Source organism: Rattus norvegicus, chromosome 19 (assembly GCF_021556685.1).
Source record: "Rattus norvegicus strain SHRSP/BbbUtx chromosome 19, alternate assembly SHRSP_T2T, whole genome shotgun sequence".
NCBI classification, from domain to species: domain Eukaryota; kingdom Metazoa; phylum Chordata; class Mammalia; order Rodentia; family Muridae; genus Rattus; species Rattus norvegicus.
This window is the reverse complement of record NC_141552.1, coordinates 60323626-60347264: the sequence shown is the minus strand read 5'-3', so window position 1 is coordinate 60347264 and position 23639 is coordinate 60323626. Positions and strand designations below refer to the sequence as shown.

Genomic DNA, 23639 nt, shown 5'->3' with positions numbered 1-23639 from the left:
GCAGAGAGGAAGCAACTGCAGAGTATCTAATAAAATCCGTGAAAACACACTAAACCACATCCCCATGACACCTAATGCTAATTCGGGACTTTGCCATCCCTATGTTGCCACCTGTGTTCTAAAGTTTAAGCTGGGACAAATCCCAGCAGTCAATCTGCAGACAATCCCAGGCTGTCACTGGCTGTGCTTACAACTGACTGACTTTACCCTGCCAGTGAGAGCAGGCTGCCTGGTTCCTCCTGCCGCGCAGGGTTCCTAGGGTTTAAGGGCTCTAACTCCATTCATTTTTAACAATCACACATGTGCATACCGCTGCCTTACACTTAGGGAAGAGTTTCCCTAAACTGTGTTTTCCCAATGCTGTGAAATCACACCACACACTTCAACAGGACCAGAATCCCCAAGTGTGTAGACAGAATGGATGCATTTAGAGAAGATGGGCGATACACTCCAAACACTGGACAACTCATGGGGAAAACAGGTCTTTTAGAAAGGGGAGGCAGGAAACAGCAGTGGCGAAGGCGCCAATGGGTAGGGCAAAGGGCAAGATCTTGGAGAAAATGAGGCAGAACACAGTTTCACACACCTAAACATACAACACCCCACTCTGCTCTCTGGCCAATATGCCTTCCTGATTTGTCTTTTCTGTTTGTTTTTTAAAGATTTATTCCTATTTGTGTGTTATGTATGTGCCCACTTGCAAGTGTGTGTACACATGCATGTGCACCCATGGAGGCCAGAAGATCCCCTGGAGCTGGAATCACAGGTGATTGTGAGCCACCTGTCACTGTGGGTGCTGGGGACCAGAGGAGCAGCCAGCTCTCTCAGCCACTGAACCACCTCCATATCCTTGCTAAGTCTTAAGAGTCCTATGCTAAAACCTCCGTGCATAAAGAGCACAGGGCTGGGGGGCGAGGAAAAGAGAGGTTCGGTGGCTTACCATTTCCTGTCTGCATATTATCAATCTCCAGAAACAATGTGGCATGGTGAGTCAAGGGAACACAGGAGGACACAGCAGGGGTGGGGTGAAGCACATGACCACTATCTAAGGGTGGCTTTCAATGGGAGGAGCCTTTCGTTGCAATGTCCTACAAGAAAACTGTTTCTTTACAAGTCTCAGTGACAGAGACGCTTCTACTTCCATGAAGACAGACAGAGTGGAAATTGTGCAACACCAGATTCAAGATGGGGCAAGAGGCGGCGCTGAAGGGTGTACCTCACTCTTCTAACCTCAACCTGGACGGTGGAGCTCAGAAGAGCACGAACCGTGTCGCTGCTTTAGAGACGGGGTCTGGGAGAGAGTGTATGTGTGGCCATCACCGAGGAGATGCCAAGAGATGCCACCGACGGCAGATGATGACATGGCAGTGCCACTCTGAAGGCTGCTAGGTCTCTGCCAGGTCTTGCCTGGGCCTCGCCATACCTGCCCACTGAAGATGTAATCCAGGATCTCTCTCATAATCGTTACCGATATCCCTTCAAGTTCAATCTTATAAGTAGAGCCGTCATCTTTTGGAGGATTATAGTTTAACTTTGTCCTAAGAAAGGGAAAAAATGTAAAATGTCTATGAACCAACAGAAGCAAGTAAAATATATGCACTGAATGCTATCTATAACACAACACATATTGGGTAGCAAACATACTCCACTCAGAGAACTTAGTTTCAGATCAATACACGCAGCTTTAGCTAAAAAACCATTGGTCCCAGTACACAAACGCTACGCCATCTTTGTCAAAGATTTGTTCTTAATTATACGCATGTGTGCCCTGATGTGTGCAGGTGCTCATGGAGGCCAGAGACATCAGATTCCCCCAGGAGCTGGAGTTATAAGAGTTATGAACCAACTGACATGGCTGTCAGAAGAAAGCCAAGGGTACAACACAATGAGACACCGTCTGTAAAAAAAAAAAAAAAAAAAAAAAATGGCGCTGGGAGATGGCTCATTGGAAAGAGCATGTGCAGCTCTTTCAGAGGACCTAGGTTTGATCCGCACTGTCTACAAGGCCCAGCATAAGCGCCTGTAACTCCATCCCCAGATCAGACGCCCCCTTCTGGTCTCTGTGGGCACTGCATGCAAGTGGTGCACAGGCACGCTCAGGCAAACAATTAATATGCATAAAAGAAAAATAAATAGAAACTCAAAAAAGTTAGAAAATATGTGAGATACCATAAGAAAATTGGAAGATGAACCCAGGAGGTTGGATTTAAGGTAGGACTGTCTCCTGGTCACAGACAAAAGCCCCTAACAAGTACTTGTGAGTGGAGAGAGACTCAGTCCAAGGTGGATCATTAGGTTGCCTGAGGATGCTAGAGTGGGGATGGATTCTCATGAGCCCTCCGGAAGGAAACAGGCCACAGGAAGGGATGGAGGTCAGAGCAGCTGCCTGCTTTCTACATGGAAAGGCAGAATGCCTGGGAGAAAGAGAAGGCTGGGAGGAAGAAAGTGCGGGCGAACGGGTATAACAGCATGAACTTTAAAGCCCAGTATGTGACAGGCAGAGGCAAGCATTCCTTTGTAAGTTCCAGGCTGGGGAGGGTAGGATGGTGAGACCTTGTCTTAAAACAAACAAAAGAGAAAAAAAACCTACCCAAATGTAACACAACAAACACATAGCCCAAGAGAGTTGTTTGTTTTTTAAATCCAGGCTAGAATAGAGACATTTTCAGTTATACACGGACACTAGACAACCCGCCAGCCTTTCGTTGAATGTGGTTGGGAAGTGTGTCCCAGCCCACCAAGGTAAACCCAAAAAGAAGGCGTGCACACAGAGAAGACACTGTCACTCAGCCTGCAAGAGCAGAGGAAGCAAAGGTCAAGGGTGAGGAGCAACCCCTGGGTCAGCGGCCAGGTGGCAGCACAGGAGGCCCTGCTGATGGAGGGAGGCCCTGCTAATGGCTCTGAAGGCTCTGTAAAGCAGGTATTCAGACAATGTTGTTCCCTTGATATTTAAATCTCTTGACTACTTACTGACCTGTCTTTCTGAGCTAGTGTTTACTGGGCCTCCCTCCACTCGGGTCTATCCATATGCCTTATAATAAAAAAGAAGTGTCAGGGCTGGAGAGATGGCTCAGTGGTTAAGAGCACTGGCTGCTCTTCCAGAGGTCCTGAGTTCAAATCTCAGTAACCACATGGTGGCTCACAACCATCTGTGATGAGATTTGATGCCCTCTTCTGGTGTGTCTGAAGACAGCTATAGTGGACTTACATATAATAAATAAATGTTTAAAAAAAAAGAAAAGGAAGTGTCAGACCACCTTCGGTCAAGAGACGAGTTGAGCAATACCAAAGCATCCCAAATGGACCTGTGCAAGTAAGCCTGTCTCCCAGCCACCTTTCCCTGACGTGTGTCAGAGTCACTGTGTGGATGGCTCAGCCATTCAGCTCCCAACTCACCCTCTGCCTCCTCTGTCAAAGTGGGCCAGGTCTTTTAAAGCATTTTCCCCTCAAGCGAGGTGACATTCAGCACATCAGGAGAGGGCAGTGAAAACAAAACAAAAGGAAGGAAACTGCAAGACAAGACGGCCATGCTTCCTGGTTCTGAGTTATGGTCTGGGAGGCTCCCACAGTGCAGATCTCGTGTCTCAGGCTCCTAAGGCCACCTTCAGTCACCTTCCCTCTTTTCCAAGCACCTTAGAAAATCAATTTCCAGCAAGTTCCACCGGTGAGCCACAGGCATGTCCTGGGCAAGGTCAGCTTGGAGGCTGTGGCTGCTGCTTGGATCCGTCACTCCTTCATTTTAAAGGTTCCTTTTTGACTCCCCAAACTACTGCTACCCCAGGCTCCTGTTATAATGAATGTCTTTCATACTTTGTTCAGGGTCAGGGAAGACAGCTCAGCAGGTAAAGAAGCCTGGAAATCTGATGGACAGACAGAAACGACTTCTGCAAATTGTACTCTAATCTCCACATGTGCTGGGGCACACCGACCGGGGCACACCCACTCACTCACTCATTCCTGAATAAGTGAGATAAAAAAATTAATAAAGTTCAGAGAGTCAAAACCGGATAGTGGTAGCCACAGCACACACCTTTAATCCCAACACTCAGGAGGCAGAAGCTGACAGATCTCTGAGTCTGAGGCCAGCTTGGTCTACAGAGCTAGTGCCAGGACAGCCAGGGCTACACAGAGAAACCCTGTCTGAAAACAAAACACCATAGCATGAGAGAGAGAGAGAGAGAGAGAGAGAGAGAGAGAGAGAGGGAGAGGGAGAGGGAGAGGGAGAGGGAGAGGGAGAGGGAGAGGGAGAGGGAGGGAGAGGGAGAGGGAGAGGGAGAGGGAGAGGGAGAGGGAGAGGGAGAGAGGGAGAGAGGGAGAGAGGGAGAGAGAGAGAGAGAGAGAGAGAGAGAATGAATATGAATTACAGTTAGAAGCATTAACTGCTCTGACAGAGGACTTGGGTTCAGGTATCAGAGCCCATGTGGCTGCTCAGAACTATCTCCTAACTCCTGTTTTAGAGGAGTCAATATCTTCCCTGTTCTGGTCTGCTTGGGCACAGCTACATATATAGTGCACATTCATACATACACACAGGAAGGCAAGGTATTCATAAACAAACCTTAAAGTAAATAAACCTTTAAAACAAAAAAACGCTCTAAACTTTCATGTCCAAATTACCGTGTGGTTGCTCTGACCTAGATGGAGAAGCACAAGGCTGTTAAAGGTGTGCTTAGCTGGGGGGAGCTCTCTCACCTTAGTGCGCTGCTCAAAGGTCTGGGTGTGCGGTGTGTGTTGCAGACGGCTGAGAGAACTATGGTTTATTTAAAGCGATGATGAACCGTGTTTTAAACGCACCTGTCCTTCTATCCTAACCCTGCTCCCCCGCAGCATTGTCTGAGCACAATTTCCTGCAACCTCCTGAGAGACTCATCCCAGGCTGCTCCACGGCCGAGCGTCTGCAGACTCCTTCAGGGACCGGAACACTGCTCTCACCAAGACAGCTACACTTCCCCTTCTCCACAACAGACACACAGCCACAGGTTCAAATTCTTATGTGTGTATACGCATGCGTGTGCTCATGTGCCTATGCATGTGTGAGTCCGTGTCCTAGCTTCCCTTGACAGGGCTCATGGATTTCTAGCTGGCCTCAGACTCGCTCAAAGAGAAACATAGTCTTGTGATCCCCCTGCCTCCACTTGCGGGGTGCTGGACCCACAGGTGTAGTGCTGCCTCCCAGGGCTTCCTACACATCAGGCTGACACTGCCAACTGAGCCACATCCAAGCTCCTCTACTAAGCTCCCAGGCCCAAGGCAAGAATTCTTCCAACCACTGTGAGCCTACCAGGAAACTCAGCAGGTTTGGACGGAAAAAATGATGCTCCCGAGACTCAAGTGATGAAGTGACAGTCCCTATTGCAACAGTGTCTAGGGCCTTTGGGAGAAGACTGGATCCCGAGGCCTCTGACCTCATGGGTGAGCCAACCCATTTGTGGACTCACAGCTTTATGGGTTGGTGAAGGAGCCTTTCTTCAGCTTTCTCTGACAAGTGTTCTTCTAGGACGTTCAGCCTCAGCAGATATAAGCAACCATGGACTGAAGAAATGAGCATACTTTTCCTTCTTCTAAGTTGATTTTTTGGGGTGTTTAATCCCAGCAATTGAAATGTAACTAACACCATGGTCAACTATTATTTGTAAAGCACTCTGAGCTGTTAGTTACCATTGAAGGGATGCCAGGAAAAAAGGCCACCAGATGACTTCAGGTGCAACAGAGCTGAGAGAATCAGCTACCTAGGCAGGACTTTCTTTTTTTTTTTCTTTTTTTTTTTTTTTTTGATTCTTTTTTTCGGAGCTGGGGACCGAATAGGCAGGACTTTCTAATAACTTGATCTGATGCCCTCTTCTGACCTCTGTACACACATGGTGCACATACACACATGCAAGCAAAACACTCACATATAAAAGCCATGGAAGACGGTTTGACAGGACAGTGACAAGCAGGAACGAAGGGGCTTTTCTTCTTTGCTGATGCAAACACTCATTTCTAATAAAGGAAATACACTCAGGCAGAACACAGGGAAAGGTGATGTCTGCGGAGTTGAGGTGCTGCAGTCTGGGGTGATTCATGGTATGATTCCCACAGCTACTATGATTCACGTCACCTGGGACTCTGCAGCTATGAGGCGCTCGGGGACAGCCTGTGCCAGCACTCTTTACCCCGAATTAGCAAACTAGTCATTTATTCTTTTGGAGAATTTGTTTTACAGATGACCCTCTCTCCCCCACATTCCTTTTTCTGTTTTTGTGAGAGTTCAGAAAACACACACTCACACACACACTCACTCACACACACACACACACACTCACACACATACACAGGTAGGGGAAGGGTTTAAGGCAGTGAGAGTCTGTGTGTGACACAGTACTAGCAAACACATGTATTCACACATTTGTGTAAGTGTACAAATTACACACCCACCAGAGGGAGCCCAACGTGAGCCACGGTCTGGGTTACTATGCAATGCCAACACAGGTTTGTTAGATGAAACACATGCCCCACATTCTGCTGTGAGCTTACAATTACCCTAAGACATGATCTGGCTAAGAAAATGTTTTTCTAAAGTTATGTCTGAATTTTTTAAAGTTGTATTTTGTGCACATTTACATGAGGCCAGAAGAGGGCCCTAGAGTCCCTGGAACTGGAGTTACAGGTTGCAAGTTGCCTGACTTGGGAGTTGGGAACCTAACTCAGATTCTCTGGAATATAACCAGACACTCTTTTTTTTTTTTTTTTTTTCTTCTTTTTTTCAGAGCTGGGGATCGAACCCAGGGCCTTGCGCTTGCTAGGCAAGCGCTCTACCACTGAGCTAAATCCCCAACCCCATAACCAGACACTCTTAACCACTGAGTTACCTCTCCAGTCCCTAACATCTGTTTTGTGCTTTTTCCCCCTCTGAAGATCTTTTTTGGTTCCCACTTGAGGTAGTATCATTTGTTGCTAACATTTCAATCAACAGATGATACCAGTACCCTCTGACACAGTCTTTAGATGGCACTGTCTCTAGTAGGAACACAACAGCTAGCCTCACAGCTCCTCCCACAGTCATGGGGGAAGAGCATTCACCTTGAGAACCACAGAGTGACAGAGCTCTCAGCAGGACGCTTAAGCAAGAGGGGCTGTGCACTGGGAACTAGAGACCCAGGCCAGCTTCGCACACAGTTCCACAACTTCTAGGTGAAACAGGAAATCTTAAGCCACAGTAGGAGACTGACCATGAACAACAGGGCCTGTCCAAGGAGCTGCCTGTGTGGTGTTAAAGGGGAGGAGGGAAAGAAAGTGCTGTGGGACTCTGAATGCCACGTTTATAAAAAACTTATGTGTGAATGTGTGTGCATGTGTGTGGCTAAGTGCATGAATATATGGGTGTCTGTGGGGTACAGAAGAGGGTGTTGGGTCCCCTACCCCTGAGTTGCAGGTGGCTGTGAGTCACTAGGATGGGTGTTGAGGATGAATTCAGGTCCTGTGAAAGGGCAGCAAGTATACTTAACCACTGAACTGTCTGTGCAGTTCACCAATGGCGTTTCAAAGGATGGCGTCCCAACAGTCTGTGTGCTGTCCCCTTCACTCCTCCATCGGACTGTTTTTCCCCAAGAAGCATAGTGTTTATTTCCTTCCCACAATTTCTCTCACAGATCCTGTGAGTCACAACTGAAGGACTTTATGAGTAGGTCCCTGGACTGACCTCACAGAACCTGCTGGAGAGCTACTATGGAGAATCAGATATCTGGGTCTTATCCTAGACCAACTAGGTCAGCCTTAGATTGCACAGTAAGTGTAAGCTATACCATGGCTCTGGCCCACTCCTGCTGCCCAGAGTGCTTCTGGGGCCTCTCCCCCACAGCTGCATGCTAGGTGTGCCCAACACCCACGATGGCAGCCTGCACGCCCACCCGCACCGTCTCTTCCCTGCTTTTATTTTCCTTCACAGGATTGTTCATCTCCTAATGAACTGCACCTGCTTTCCCTAACTGCCATGAAAATGGACTGTTCGCACCTTGCCTGTGATGATGACACAGCCAACCCCACGGGATCTAAAATTGGATGTCAGTCCCCTAGCCTGTGAGGAATCATCTACATTAGGTTAACTGAGGTGGAAGACCCTACCTCTGGGTGGCACCATCCATGGTCTGGGGTCCTGCACTGAATAAAAGGCGGCGAGCTGAGCACTGGCATGCTTTGTTTCCTGACTGTGGATGCCACAAGACCAGCTGCCTCAGGCTCCAGGCCTTCAACGCCACAACTGACAGTATCTGCAAACAGAGGGCCTGAGTAAACCTTTCTTTCCTTAAGCAAGGGACTTACATTACAGCAGCAAGAACAAGAACTAATGCACTGCCCCACACCAACATTCCTGGTATTTGAGACATAAAAACTTGGCCTCAGCACGTGACAAGGGTGGGAACCGATAGATTCTGACCCCGAGGAATCAGTGGCTGAAATGAAGTGACCACAGCTGCTGGGGCAGGGCACAAGTGGCCAGCAGAGCAGCTGAGAGCATTCACCATCACGTGTGGCATGCCCAGAGGCAATGTCCTCCACAGCAGCCCAGGCGCACTGCAGTCCAATGTGCAAGCACTCCGCTACCCCCTGGGCTGATGCACTCACATGGGAGCTGCCCTGTAGGGCTGGCTGGGAAAGAAGCTTTCATCTGAGGGTCAGCTAGCCATACCTCATCTTTCTGTGCTTCCATGTCCCCGGTCACCGTCACCAGGGGCCTGCTGGGAAACCTAGGCTTATAATGCAATACAGACTCCGAAAGGTTTCTAGAGCTCTGACCTTAGTTCAGGTGCTGTCCTGACAACTAAGAGGCCCACCAGGTCCCACAGAGGTTCAGAAGCAGCTCCTGCCACAGCTGTGGCCCCACCTCTCCCAACATCCTCTCCAGGCTGTGACACTGGCACAGGCACAGGACACCTTTCCCTCTCCTCAGGGAGCCTGGTCTCCACTGCCAAGAAGGAAACATAGCACTGGCTTTGCTCTGATGCTACACGAGACGATCAATGTTTATCTTTGAGAGTTAGTGACTTGAAGGAACATGGAATTTACCTTAAGGAGGCCACATTTTCTAAAGAGAGACTGTGGGAACTCAGCATGCATTACTACTTAGTAGAGGGTTGGGGAAAGAGCTGTGGTGAAGCATCTACCAGAGAAGCATGAATGAGACTCTGGGTCTGGGGCCCAGAACCTACACAAAAGCCATGTGTGGTCATGCCTCTGTGCCCAGTGATGGGGGTTGAGGGTAGTAACAGCCAACTGGTGGGGCTGAGAGACTTTGTCTTAAAAATATTAAATACTTAAGGAAAATATATGTAAGTGTATTGGTGTTTCGCCTACCATTTCCCAGAGACCAAAAGAGGGTGAAGGATCCCCTAGAACTAGAGATGGCTGTGAGCTGCCGAATGGGTACTGGGAACTGACCCTGGGTACTCTGAAAGGGTGGTTCATGCTCTCATCAGCTGAGCTCTCTCTCCAGTTCCTTTACAATGTATCTTGACCAAACCCGCCCTCCAAGCCCTCTAGACCCCACAATACATGCTCCTCCTACCATCATGACCTTTCTAGGAGCTGTCTGCTCCTAGGCAAGCTACCAGGGGTCGCATCCCTGAAAGGCACAGCACCCCTTTCCCCAGGGAACATCAACTGTAAGAGCTCCTCAGCTTAGGCGAAGCCCTCTCATCTACTCTGGCCTTGCTGACAGCCTGGTCCTGTACAGGTACAGAGCTGCTGTGAGGTCACAAGTGTCCACAAGAACATTCCACAGTACTCCTCCAAATCGTCCAGCTCTTGGGCTCTTTCTGGCCTTCTGCAATATTCCCTGAGCCTTGTGAGAGGCAATACAGATGGAGAGATCCTGTCTGAAAAGGTAGGGTGGGGGCCATAGTGGATCATTCCTGGCATTGCCTCTGGCCTCTAGCACGTGCACACACACACACACATACGTGAACTACATGTGTAACACACACACGCAGGATGCTATGGGAACATCTAGACTGTTTGGGACAGGGAGGGAGCAGGCAGCACACATGGCATCCCAGGAAGCATAGTAATGAGCGCTCACAGTGATGATGACTCCAAGCCACTCCACTGAGAGAGAGGCAGCCATGACCCCAGCAGCACAGGCTGCTCAGCTCAGTCTTCTGCAACTACTCCTTCCTTGTCCCTGTGAGGTCCTGACAACGTCAGCGAGCCAGCCACTACTTCCCACTCTAGCAGCTATGGCAACAGCACTTCTAAACAAAGTGTCAACAAGATCAAATGTGGTGTTGACGCTGGGAGTCTGTGTTTTAACTCCCTTGTGTCAACTGGTACAGTCCACAGGCTCCCTCCTTGGCAGCCTGCTCAGAGTCTGTTGCTCCTCTGGATGGTCCTCTTAGTAAACTACTATCCCTGTCCAGCTCTGCACAAAGACAAACCAATAAATACCAGGGGAAGGTGTTACAGACTGTAGGCGGATGCTGAAACCAGCAAGACAGTGGGTAACTATCAACTCCCAGATCTACTTCCTGGTTACCGAGAGAAAGCTGCGTAGTCCAGGAGATGTCTCTGTGACCTGAGTCTGCTAGGGTTGGGACACCCCTGATGGCATGCAGTTTTAGGTCTGACACACCCAGAGACTACGCTCAGCCCAAGCCGAGGGGCACCATAGGAAGCAACTAGTTCTCACCCAGCATCAAAGTCATGACACATAGGAAATGCTGAGGAAACACCACAGGACCCTCGTCTGTGATGCTTACCATCTTTTCATGGTGTTTGCATGTATATATGTATGTGTGTGTGCACGTGTGTGTGCATGTATGTATGTATGTATGTATGCAGGAATGTATGTGTGTGTGTATGCATGCATGGGTTTCTGTGTACCACCTCAGTGCAGGCACTCACAGAGGCTAGAAGAGGGTGTTAGATCCTCTGGATCCAGAGCTACTGGCCACTGAATGCTGGGAACTGAACTTGGGTCTCCTGCAGTAAGTGCTCTTGAGAATAAGGGGTCTGTCTCTCCAGCCCCCTTTCCTTGTCCTTCTTGATTCTGACTGCTGAGCTGCCCAGGTACCTTGGACAGCATCTTTTAAGTCAGAGTTGACTAATTTATATGATTATGTTGTGGCTGAAGCGTGGCGGGGATGCTCCAGAAACAGAGGTCCCCTGATCCATGGGGGAGAACCTGCCTCCTACTGGTCAGTTGGGTAAATGGCTCTGACAGGGTTTGCCACTGCAACCACTCGCTTTCCTTTCAAAGGTAATTAACACGTTGAAGATCATTTGGGAAAATATAAAAATCCATTGATTTTTTCCTCAGACTCTTGCCCAGTGACCCAGTACCTGGGGTCTGCCTGCAACAATTACTACCATTGTCAAGGATGGTGTCACTCCCATCTACATCTGTCTACCTTCCCGTCTCCCCCACAACATACACACTGGGGTCTCTTTTAGGTTGCCTAGCCCGGCTTTGAACTCATGATGCTCTTGTTTCAGCCTCCTGAGTGCTTAGCCTCAAGAACTTTCTATTTCAGTTCCCTTTACGGACGTTAGCTGAGATGGTTTTGTGCGGCACACTGCATCTCCTGTCCCATTTGTAAATACATTTGCTCATTCATTCATTCACTCGCAGACACACGCTGGCTGTTCAGTTTGTCCCAGCTGTAAGTCAGCACGGTCTTCTGCTGCTCCAATCCTGTAGCTCGGCCACTACAGTTTCTGAGGCTGGCTCTTTTTGGCCCTTCCCCATGTTCTGGCACTCCAGGCTTATGGAGTATTTTTCCTGCCTTGGCACCAAGCCAACTAGGTCTCTGAAGACATTAGAGTTTTAAATGTTATCTGATTCTACTCTGGAAACCTCCCTCTGGCAGCAGCAGGGTGGAAGACAGATGGCGACTGTGAGGGGAGGGAGGCAGGCCAGTGGGAGCCCGACACAGCTTGGGGTCAATAGAAGCTGGAGGCTGAGTGGGCAGTTACGGCCGGGAGGAGGGGAGGAGACAGAGTCCAGAAACCAGAGGGCAGAAGGGCTGTGTTGGCGTCACTTAGATGCTGAAGGAAAGCAGGGAGAGGGCCTCTTTGCCAGCAGCTCTCAGATCTCTCCTGGGGAGCCTGGTATATATTAAAGGTGATGGAAGGGGTCAGCAAGATGGCTCAGTGGGTAGAGTCCTGTGAGCCCGATGGCCTGATTCCAACCCTGGAACCCATACGAAGGGGAAGGAGAGAATCATCTCCACAAAATTGTCCCCTGACCTGCACTCCCTTGCCGTGGCATGTGTACCACTCCGTCATATACATACCTAAATATTATATGTATATATAAATTCGTAAAAAAATTGAAGGGAAATAAGGGTCTGAGGAGATGGCTCAGTGGGTAAGAGTGTTTGTTCTTATGGTAGGAAGACCTGGTTCAAATCCCGAGCCACTCACACGGACATGGCTCTGTGTGCCTGAAAGCCCAGGGTTTGAGGGCAGAGATCTTGCCTTAAAAAGTACGTAGGCGGGGTTGGGGATTTAACTCAGTGGTAGAGCACTTGCCTAGCAAGAGCAAGGCCCTGGGTTTGGTCCCCAGCTCCGAAAAAAAGAAAAGTACGTAGGCAACAACAGATGAAGACGCCTGACACACAGTTTACATGGAAGGAGCAGTGTGGCTACCAGGGTGAAGGTGGCCATGTATAGCTAAGTGACCTTTGGCTTGGGGCAGAGGAGAGGGCAGCAGGTGTCTTGGCACAGCTAGTGCCGCTGTAGGGGAAGGGGACAGAGTAAGGTCAGAACTCTATGCCTTACCACATACAGGGACAGGAAGGAGGAGAGCCAGAAAGTCGACTGTGGGGGAAACAAGACAAAAGCCGTCACTGGAGCGTAGAGGCGAAATGTCAAGAACGTGATGGGCAGCGATGAACAGGCCAAGGAAGAGAAATGTATTAGCTTCCACTGCGTCTGGAGATTACGTTCCACAGCTCTTCAAGGAACAGACAGGTTCAGTGGAGCCATGAAAGGCACGTTTAATTGCAGAGTGAAGGCAACAGGGGACTTACACTAAGAGAGCTGGCTCCTCAAGTCTTAGCTAAGAAGTGGAGGCCAGACACCGTCAGGAGGGACAGTCACTGTGCTTCTCGCTGGGGCACATGTGAGGTCAGGCAATGTGAAGGCAGGTATGCTTTCTAGTAGGGAAGGGATTCAGCAGAGATTAGCATGACAAGGAAAGGAGACAGAACACAGAACAGAAGCTTGAAGGAACAGGTTCCGTGTAAGTGAAGGGTTGGCGGCATCCACACTGAGTGTAGAAGACGGTAAGGCTCACACAAAACAGTCAACAGAGAGCCTCAGGCCAGTGACAGTGAAGCGATGCGCTTCCCACACAAGCAGAAGGACTGGAGTTTGGATCCACAGAACCCATGTAAAAAGCTGAGTTCCGGGTGGTGAGTAGCTGCTATCCTAGCTCTAGAAGGGTGGAGACAGGAGGATCCCTGGGGTTCACTGGAAGCCAGTCTAGCTGAATTGAGGGGCTCCAGTTCAGTCAGAGACCTTGTTCCAAAAGATAAGGTGGAGAGCAACAGATACCCAAAGTCAACCTCTGGTCTCAGCGTGGGTCATCGCTTGCACACACACACGCACACACGCGAGCCTTAGATAAATAAGTAAAGGAAGAAAGGAAGGAAGGAAGGAAGGGAGGGAGAGAGAGAACAATGGAGGAAGACACTGAATGCTGACCTCTGACCTCTACATACATGTGACACATGTGCAGAGGCACTACACATGGGAACATGCATAACACAGATAAACAGAGCACCATGTTTATGTTTCTGCCCCAAAACTTAAGGCTCTAACCCTGTAACAGAAAGGGTGGCAAATTCTACCTTGCTGCCTGTTTCTTTAAGACCTTTGAAGGAAGAATTTTTTGTCTTCAAAATGTGTTAGGACAAACAGCAAGGATACACAACAGAAAAATTACAGGACACTTCCAAGCTAACATGTCTGACCCTTAAAGGGGTCATGATTTTAAAATTTCTAGAGAGGCAAAATAATGGTTTTGCAAACCCACTTCCAAAAGTGCTAAATAATCATGACAGGTCTTCTTAGAAATGAGCCCTGTGTCACCCTTGTCCTTAGAAGACGGCACAGTCTCCCTCGTCAGGCATCAGACAGCAAGAACGAGTTTGGCTCAACCATCCACCGAGAGAGAACACAGGCCTCAAGGTCAGTTCCTGATACCCACAAGACACAGAGCAGAGGGAAGCTCGGGGTTTTCTGATGGGATCACAGGGTCACTATTCAGGGGGAGAAAGCGGAAACGGGAGCATCGACCGAGAGAATGCTGTATGATGCAGCAATACACAGCCCGGAAAGCGATAATTATGTGAACTTGCTGTGGTAGCTCATGCCTGCAAGGAGAATGAAGTGGGTGGACTGCTGTGAGTTAGAGGGCGTTATGGGCTACGGTAGGAGACCCCGTCTCTCAAACAAACAAACAAACACACACACACACACACACACACACACACACTGTCCCCCACGTGGCTATGGGCATTTTTTTTTTTTTGGTTCTTTTTTTTCGGAGCTGGGGATCGAACCCAGGGCCTTGCGCTTCCTAGGTAAGCGCTCTACCACTGAGCTAAATCCCCAGCCCCGGCTATGGGCATTTTTATTGAGACAGGAAGAGTTGATATGAAGTAAGTTCCAGGGAAAGCGTGAACACAAATAGTGTGCACACAGACATGACTACAGGATCACACCAGCTCACCACTCACGACCAGAAATAAACTGAGCTCAACTCTCATAACATCTTCTTTTTACACATGGGAAATACATTTTCTAAATTTAAGTACAGTTTTTGTAATTTCCTAGTCAGTCAGTAACATTTACATTTTCAAAGACAAGTCTGGAAAATGCATGCTAGATTTCAAGATGAGCTCAAAGGCCAATGGTGAGCCAGCAACTTCTGAAGCGAATTCTTCTAGAATGAAGCAAGCCAGAGGCTGGCTTTGGTTACACCCCAGTCTTCTGAAAACACAGGCGAGAGACGCAGTCATGACGAGACATGCTAACACTTCCAGATTTTTCTCCTTGAGAATTATTTCTCAAGATGTCATTGAAAAGTGGCTCCTTCAATGACCTTGAGACCTCATGCAAAAGGTTATGCCAGAAGTATAGCTCTTTGCCTTGGCTACTGTGTATATTACATTTCTTTTTTGTAGTTCTGAAGGCCAAGAGGCTGAAGACAGGTACCAGGGTCTCAGGCTGCTCCTGGCTCATCTACGAAGTCTTTCTTACTTGTGTTTGTATAGCAGACAGAGAAATGGAATGGGGGTTGGGAGGGAGGGATGTGGGCTAACTGTTCCCTCCCTCCCTCACAAAGAGCTCCCTGGGTTCTTCTTTGCTCCAGTATATAAATGGCACTAAATATCACAGACACTCCACATCCTAGCAGCAGGTTCGAATTTCTCTTGCTCTCCATTTTCTCCTTCCAAATGGAGCAGTGAGGAGGAGGAAGAGGAAGAGGAGAAGGGGGCGGGGAGCAGGAGAGGCGAAAGAGAAGGAGCGGGGATTTATGGCCTTTCAAACACAGCAAGCCTCCTGAATAAACACAGGGGACAGCAGAAGTTCCATGAGTTCATCCTTTCAGAGAAGTTCAAACCAGAGCGCTATGTGAGCTTTAAGGGCTGTCTGCGTTGCCTGAGTAGGAGCAACAGAAGTTAGTCCCTCACACACTTGGAGGGGGCTCCAGGACCAGCTTCCACTTGGCAGCACTGTGCTCCAGCTCCGAGCCACCTCTTTGCTCTGGCAGCTCCTTAATTTATAACCCGCTGCTATAACTGTCTCCAAACAACTTGAGGCTGCGCATGGCTTTCCAAAGTGTTGTCAAGGGAATGAATGCTTCTCCACTAAATCCCCAGCCCTGCCGGGACAGTGGCTCTCTCACTGCTGCTACTGCTTCTGAATACAGTTTGGTCTCTTCTCCATGGCCTCTTGGCACCAGAGCTGACCATGTTGTTGAACAGCACCTCAGCCCTCCCCACCCCCATCAGTTACTCTTTGTGGTATGATGGCTACTCTGTCTTCCTTCCACACCTATATACTCAGCCTTGGAGCGAAAGGTTTTGGCCGAAAGTTTCATCTTCCAGGGTGGTACACACAGCATCTTGAGGCCAGCACCAGCACTGATAGGTCACACCTACCTACCTCTCATACATGCATGGCCCACTTATGCCTCTAGCACCTCAGGTCTGGAAATACAAAATCATGGGCTTTCAAAGCAGCCAGCCCACTGTCTGTTCCCTCTGCTGGACCCAGGACTGATGGAGGGCAAACTGGAGCACTCTGCCATACATGGAAGGGGCCTGTGCGAGGGAGGAAATGATTTGACAGTGCTGAAAAAAAAGTTGTCGACAGAGGGGTAATTGAAGCAGGCACATGTGTGCATGCACGCATGCGTGCCCACACGCACTCATGCATGTGTAGGGCAGAGGCCGGGGTTTTGTCACTCTCTGCCTTGTTTTGAGGGATGAGGAACCTCACTGAGCCTGGAGCCTGCCAGCTCAGTAACAGGGACTGGCCAGGGAGCTCTGGTAGCCATGCGTCTCCACCTTCCCAGTGCTCCCACAGCAAGCACTTTGCTCTCTGAGCCATCTGAAGCAGGTCTTGAAGAATGGACATGAATTTACCCTCCTGAAAGTATCAGGGGGTCCAGAAAGGCACAAGCAGCCACAGGTCAGTCAGGAGCCACATATGCACTAGGGCGAGGCTCCGATGGATGGCTATCTACTGGCCTCGATAGCTATGCTCTCCCCATTCTGTCTTAAGTCTAGGTCCCCCAACCCTGCACTGAAATAGGAGCCAGCTGATTTCTCCTCAAGCCTGACATCAGCCATACCTAGGGCCTCCCCCTTGCCATGGGCTGAGAACTCCATTCTCCCCCTTGCCAGGTCACAAGAAGACACCACATTCTAGTAGACACCCTGTACTGACAACAGCTTAAGACTGAATAAGAACCTAAGCCAATGAGACCTGGTCTTCTAGAACACTCTGCCTCCCTTCCCTCTTTATGCACCCTCCTGTCCTGCATGGCCACAGACCTGTTCTACATGAACACCCCCACAGACCCATCTCCCTTCTCTCCACACCTTGCTCACACACGGCTTTCTTCACTTGAGATCCCAGGAGAAGTCCTTCGACCTCCTACAGCTAGGAGGTTAAACACAGCCTTTGTTTCACATCAGGAGGTTCTACCCTCTGCGGCAGTCCTGTAGAGGGTCCTAACCTCATCCAGCATCAGTGATGTGAGCACTTTCCATGGGTGGAAATGAAGACATCATCAGTGAGGTAGGGGACCACTTTGGTGCCTCCTTTTCTTCTCCACCAAGCCCCAATGCAGAGATCACCAATTCAGCCCCCTTGTTCCATCTACCGCCCAGCCCTAGTCCAGGGTACCCTACGTTCCATCAGAAAAACTACAATAGCCTCATCAAGGGCTCCTGCCCAGACTCCTCTAACCTGTTCTCAAGTGACCTTGAGAGAGGTGTATAAACAAGACTATAGACTGTTTTTCCAAGAAGCTGCCAGTGCCATTCACAACCCATCAGCTCTACATGAGCTCGATGATATCATGAATGTGCTCTTTTGTTCCCGCCTTTACTCTGCCACTTCCTAAGACAGGGAAGCATCACCTTATCTAGGGGCAGCGTGCCACCGGCATGCCTCTGGGACCACGGGCATGGTGGCCCTCTGCTCTGCTCTGCACTGCTCTGCAGATACCCTGTCCCAACTGCTGGTTCTGACCCAGCACCACTGCCCCCTGCTCTTCAGTTTAGATGTCTCCTCCCCCACAGGTACTTCTAACAGAACAAGTTCCTCGAAGCATCCCCAAAGCACACACTCCCTCCCCCTCTGCCTACAGACTGTGTACTGTGGCTTCCCAGTGGGGACTTCACAGGCCCTGGAACGCTGCCTGCCTGGCTCAGGGCAGGGCTGCATACAAACACAAAAGAAAAGGTTAGCAAGCCAGCGGCAGCACACCAGTCGGTCTTTCTTGCCACATAGGGATGGGTGCTTCGGTTGTACCGGAGGCCTCACAGAGACTGTCACTGTTTGCAACGAGATTTCAGAAGTGTCCATCAGTAAACAGAAGTTTCCTCTGTCATTCCTGACCTTAACCCCTCTGCTAGACGCTGGGACCACACTATGAAAAAAGTGAACACCCAAGAGAGTTTAAAGTCTCAGATGTGTTTATTCTTTCACTAGCTCCACAGAGGTAGAAAAGTAGAGCCAGCCTAGAGTTCCAGGTACCCAATCGTAGCTTTGACCCTGTTGCTGGAGGGCAGTGAATACCCAGTCAAATGGCAGGAAGGGCGACCCTGTGTGCCCTGGGAGAGCAGGGACCAGCACGCTGTAGCTGCCAAGACTTGGGATTACTCCTGAATGTACCTGCTGACGGTGGTCTAGCGCTATTTTCAGCCCCCTGAACAACTGATGCAGATCCCGTCGAGGCCCCCTGTTAGCTGTACCAGATACAGGGCACTGGAGACACTTCAGGCAGCACTCCTCCCCATCAGCACATGTGCGAAGGCACATGTGACACACTTGTGAACAATGCTGACCATAAATGGTGGTAAACACTGTCCCCGGAACCCTGGCTCCTATAGGAGCCAGAAGGAAGCATTGACTTCTTGCTCCTGGGTGCCACTGCAGGAGGGGACAGACAGCATTTTACACCTCCCTGCCACTAGCAAGTGCTGTAAGTTTGATGAACCACACACCAAAGAGAGGTCTGGAAGATGCTGCTGGAGGACAAAGAATCCACACCAGGAGGGTGTGGTGCACACCTGTAATCCTGACACCTGAGACATGTCGGCCAAAGCACTAAACTTGAGGCTATTCTGGGCTCTATAGCCGAGATCCTGCCTAAAGGCAGATAAGTAGGGGCTGGAAAATGGTTCAGTGTTAAGAATGCTAGTTATTCTTGCAGAGGACAGTTCTAAGTTGTTACTAATACCAAGTTGGGTGGCTCACAATCACCTGTAACCCAGCTCCACGGGCTCCGAAAGATGTGTGCACATGCACATACACACACAGAGAAGGGGGCGTCTGGGGAGGGAGGGAGGAGGTGGGATCTTTAAAAACGACATCAAACAGTCCTAACCCAACTCCCCGGAAGGAAAAGCTGGAGTACAGGGATGCTCCCTTTACTACAAAGTAGAAGCCAGGGGCCCCTGCAGCCTCAGACTCTGTCTCTGAAGATGAAGCTGGACCCCAGCCTACAGAAGACAGGGCAGACACAAGTATCAGCAACTCCTCTCGGGATTCTCACTGTTGTTTGAAACCCCACTGTTAAACCTCTGGCCTCATCTGTCATTCTCCATGGGTCAGAAGAGAGGCACACCCAACCTCATGTCCTCAAGATGAGGGACCAAGTGCAGAGACTGGCCAACAAACAATCAAACCACAGAAGTTTGGGGATACCTTGAGCCCCACAGAACAGTGTTCAATTTTCAGAGCAGGTGCTCACGACAAATGCTAACGACTGAAAAACACATTTCAAGGTGTGTGAGTTTGTCAGCACTGACTCCTCTTTCAAGTTGTTCCTAAAATGGCAGGGCAATGCTTCCGGGTAGAGAAGAACCAGAGTAAAAAGGGCACAGTGGAGAGACAGCCTCCATCAGCACGCAGCTCCAGGGAAACAAAAGATGGCTCCCCTTGGTGCTTCTTAATCCAGCAGAGATGTTAAAACCAGCCTATCTATCCTCCACTTAGGCTGCACACCGCCCAACAAGGCTCTGTGAACTGAGTGTGTTTGTGTCCTGTGCACCTCTGTGGTGCATAGGGGTTTGTGAAGGAGAGGTCCACTCAGGCGCCTCCTTCTTCCTTTACATGTCTTCGATTAGTCTTCACCTTGGGTTTTATGAGAGAGAGCATCTTACAGTGAACCTATAGTCCACCATTTCAGCTAGAGTGGCTTGCCAGTCAGCTCTGGGCATCCACTGCCTCCACTAACTCCAGCACTGGGGTTACAGACGTGTTGCCATACCCAGATTTTACATGGATACTAAGGAATCTAAAGCCAGGTCCTCAAGCTTGCACAGCAAACACTTGTACCCACTGCACCACCTCTCCAGCCCTTGGAGCTTGCTTGCTCATTTGCCGTCAGTTCGTCCATCTGTCCGTCCGTCCGTCCTTCCTTCTTTCTCATGGAGGCTTTACATACCATATATTGACCGGGCAAATGCTTCACCTATGTATTCTGTATTCTGTTTTCTAGCATCTTTAACCAGAGCAAGCATTAATCCTTTTTCTCCAAAGGAGTATGGAGATTGAGAAATGAGTCTGCATTTCCTTCCCTCAGACCAGAAGTTAATCTTCCAGATTTACATTTTCATATACATGAGATATCTTGGGGATAGGACTCTCAAAACTGCATGGACTTTGCAGTTCTATATATATTTTAAATTGTGTCTACATTTAACTCTGACCCATATGACATAAGGCCAGGGAGATTTCAGATTTTTAGCCAGTATCTTTCCTACAGTCACTCTGTGACAATGTTGGACTTTTGTCACTGACTCCCACGGGCGATGTGAGGCAAACATCAGCCCATCATCATGTGGCTTGGTCACTCTGGCTTTGGAGTCAACCCAACTCTGTTCTGCAAGCAAGAGGGCCAAGAGCTGTGCTGGGCGATGTGCAGCCTCTCTCGTCTGCTAGGCCTGCTCTGTTCACCTGAGCTTTTCACCCTTTCCTTTCAGGCTTCCTACCACCTAGGAGGCACAGAACCATGGGAATCACTGAAGTTCACGGCTGTAACCTGAGCCTGCCATTTGTCACACCCCACGCCCCCACATCTCCGCCCTCAACCTAGAATCCTAACTTGCATATTATTCACTTATATTATAGCTTCAGTACACAAAATGATAGCCTTTCTCCCTGGAAAGATGAGGCAGCTCCCTGAGACTTGCTGCCTGCTACTCAAGCCAAATGCCTCCTTATTTGTCTTAATTATGTTTTCTTTATGGACTGTAAAGAGCTTGCAGGTCCCTCTTTGACAGCATAAGATCAACTGATTAGCACTCTGCACAATAGATAATGTGGTTTTGACTCCTAAGGCTTCAGAGTTCCTATGTGGAAAAGTACTTCACTTGAATCCTAACTATAAAATGAGAATTACTGTAAAAAGGATGAAGGAGACTGATGGGAAAACCCAAAATATAAGTAAGAGCCGAAGGAGTCAGGAGGGAGAAGGAGATGGAGCAATCAGACGGCAGCGCCAATCACCGCTGAGCTTCACCACCAGACTCTAAATAATACCGGGACTCTGGACAACACTGCCCCTCTGTCCCGGCAGCAGGCTAACAAGAACCATATTGATTTGTTTCTGCATTTGAAACCTTCTTCTCTAATCAGGGCATTCAGGACTACTGTGGCATTCACCGCTGTACACAAACAAGTACGTTTAAGCTGAGGGAGTGAAACCTAAAAGACAGCACCAGTTGAGAAATGCTTACTTTCCATAGAAGGCTAGACCAGAGCACTCTGGTGATCTGAAAGGGACCCAAAGGGGATCACGACTTTTTTCTTTTGAATTTTCCTTTTGAAAAACTCACACATTTGGTTTAACCAAACAAGGTGAAGAAAGACCACTGGATTTTTAAAAGTTAAATGTGTTCATTTAAAATGTGTGCACGCTTTTGTCTGCATAGCAGAGGACGTGTATCAGGAGTCAGGGCTCTCTTTGGTCCTACCATGCCTAGGTCCTAGAGATCAGACTCAGGTCACCAGGTTTGGCAGCAAGTGCCTTTACCTGCTGCTGCGCATTTTAAAAGACCTGACTCTGGGACCTTCGGGACAGATGTGCTCTTTCGAGCAGCTCCTAGGAAAGAAAGTCTTATAGTAGGCAGACACAAACAAACGACCCAGATCCATTGGAGGATGTAGGCTCAATTTCATTCCCATCACTGCAAGATCCTGACAAGACATGGGTACCATGAGCCTCAGAGTAATGCAGATTCAGACAGAGCCTCAGAACCTGGGATACTGGAAGAATCCTAAAAACTGCAGGAGACAACCCTGGTTCCTCAGAACCCTGACAGGGATCATTCAGGAGCTGCTACAAACTCAAAGCACAGGGAAAAGATGAAAATATCAAGGAAAGCAAAAGACTGTTCGGAGAACAGCACTCGGCAAAGCGTCTGGTTCATAGCAAGGACCTGTGTGGGCGTGGCTACCTGAGGGAGTGGCTCGGCTTCCGTATCACAGGAGCCAAGAGGGGCCAAAGTCTACTTCGGTACTTGTGTAAGTGACTCAAGAGAAAGGGCTTTGGAGCTAACAACATGCTCTGTATGCAGTGAACAACATTAGATAATACTTAAATCCCAGTGGCATTGAACTTTCTGATATCCCTGAAATGGATGCTAACAAGGTCTATGCTACTAAGAACTTGGCTCTCCAATAGAGCTCATGTTAGCCTCCTTCAGGATTTTTCTCCACACTACCCATGAGTCAATTCTAAGATTTAAATGGTAAAACAGGATTGTCAATACTTAGGCCTGGAATGTCCCCAAGTTCACAGTGTGAGACAAATGCTCCTTATGACACAATGCTGCCGGCTGCACTCATAAAGAACACTCAACCAAGTCCTGCAGGGCAAGGCAAGGCAAGGCGAGCATCTCGCTGCACTTTCACTGGACCAACCTGAAAACAAACAGCAAAGCCATTTCCATTGCCGGCTGACTCACCAAAGGATTAAAAATAAAATCTTGGGGAACTCTTTACTGTCCAAGACTGAATGGCAAACAGTATCATCACAGGTCCCAGAAATGTTTAAACCCTGCAAAGTCTACACAGGACCAGGAACCTGAGCAGAGCCACTTTGATGTCACTTCACAAGCACAGATTGATTCTCAAATCTCTGAATCACCCCCAAGAACTGCCTGAGAGGGAGGGCAGCGCTTCCCATTGTATTAACAGGACTGGGTTAGATACAAAAGGCCTTGGACGGAAAGCGAGGTAGCCTGTGCAGTGCTCCAAAGCAATGTCTTACACGTCAAGGAGCCATCCCCTGGGGGAGTCCGAGCTGCTGAGAAAGGAAAGATGAGGAGCATCATACCCACCAGCAGAGTCTTGCCATCTCTAAGGCTCGAAGCTGCACTGAGGTCTAGTTTCCCCAACAAGCTGTGGGCCTGGGAAAGCAGTCTGTGGGGAAGGCAGCCTTCCATTTGCAGAGCGGAGGGAGTGACAGATCATGGGAGGATCTGCCCATCTCCCCTGAGCACCGTGGCATTCAAACTTTAGAACACATGGGTTCAACATCAGACCTCCTTCAGCTGCTTATGAAGGATTTGTTGCCGAAACTGAATTTTCCTGCTTTCCCCCTTTTTACTGAAAATCCTTTTTTTAAACATGGCATGCTTGAAATTGGCTATTTATTGAGAGGACAAACACTAGAAAGCCCAAGAAAAGACTAAACCAGTAAGTTATACTGCGAGACCTTTGAATAGTCAGTAGAAAAGATGTTGATCGTGTCGTCCTATTCCCTAGAGTGATAAAGTTGGGAAGGCTTCCTAAACTACAGTTAGACCTCCTGTGACACTGGCTCTACCCAGGCTAAGAGCATGGAACAAACGCATACTTTTAGATTTATAAATTAAGAACATCACAGACCTAATTCATTTTGTTTCAAT

The 23639-nt window shown here is 48.9% G+C and overlaps 1 protein-coding gene across 2 annotated transcripts in view; it reads right to left on the bottom strand.

The window, feature by feature from the left end:
* Positions 1-23639, bottom strand: part of Gan (gigaxonin) — a 57342-nt gene that overhangs the window by 30737 nt on the left and 2966 nt on the right. For both annotated transcript variants that reach the window (NM_001414939.1, XM_087594681.1), the window contains 1 exon segment: positions 1424-1538. In NM_001414939.1, the coding sequence (NP_001401868.1) occupies positions 1424-1538 (115 nt within the window).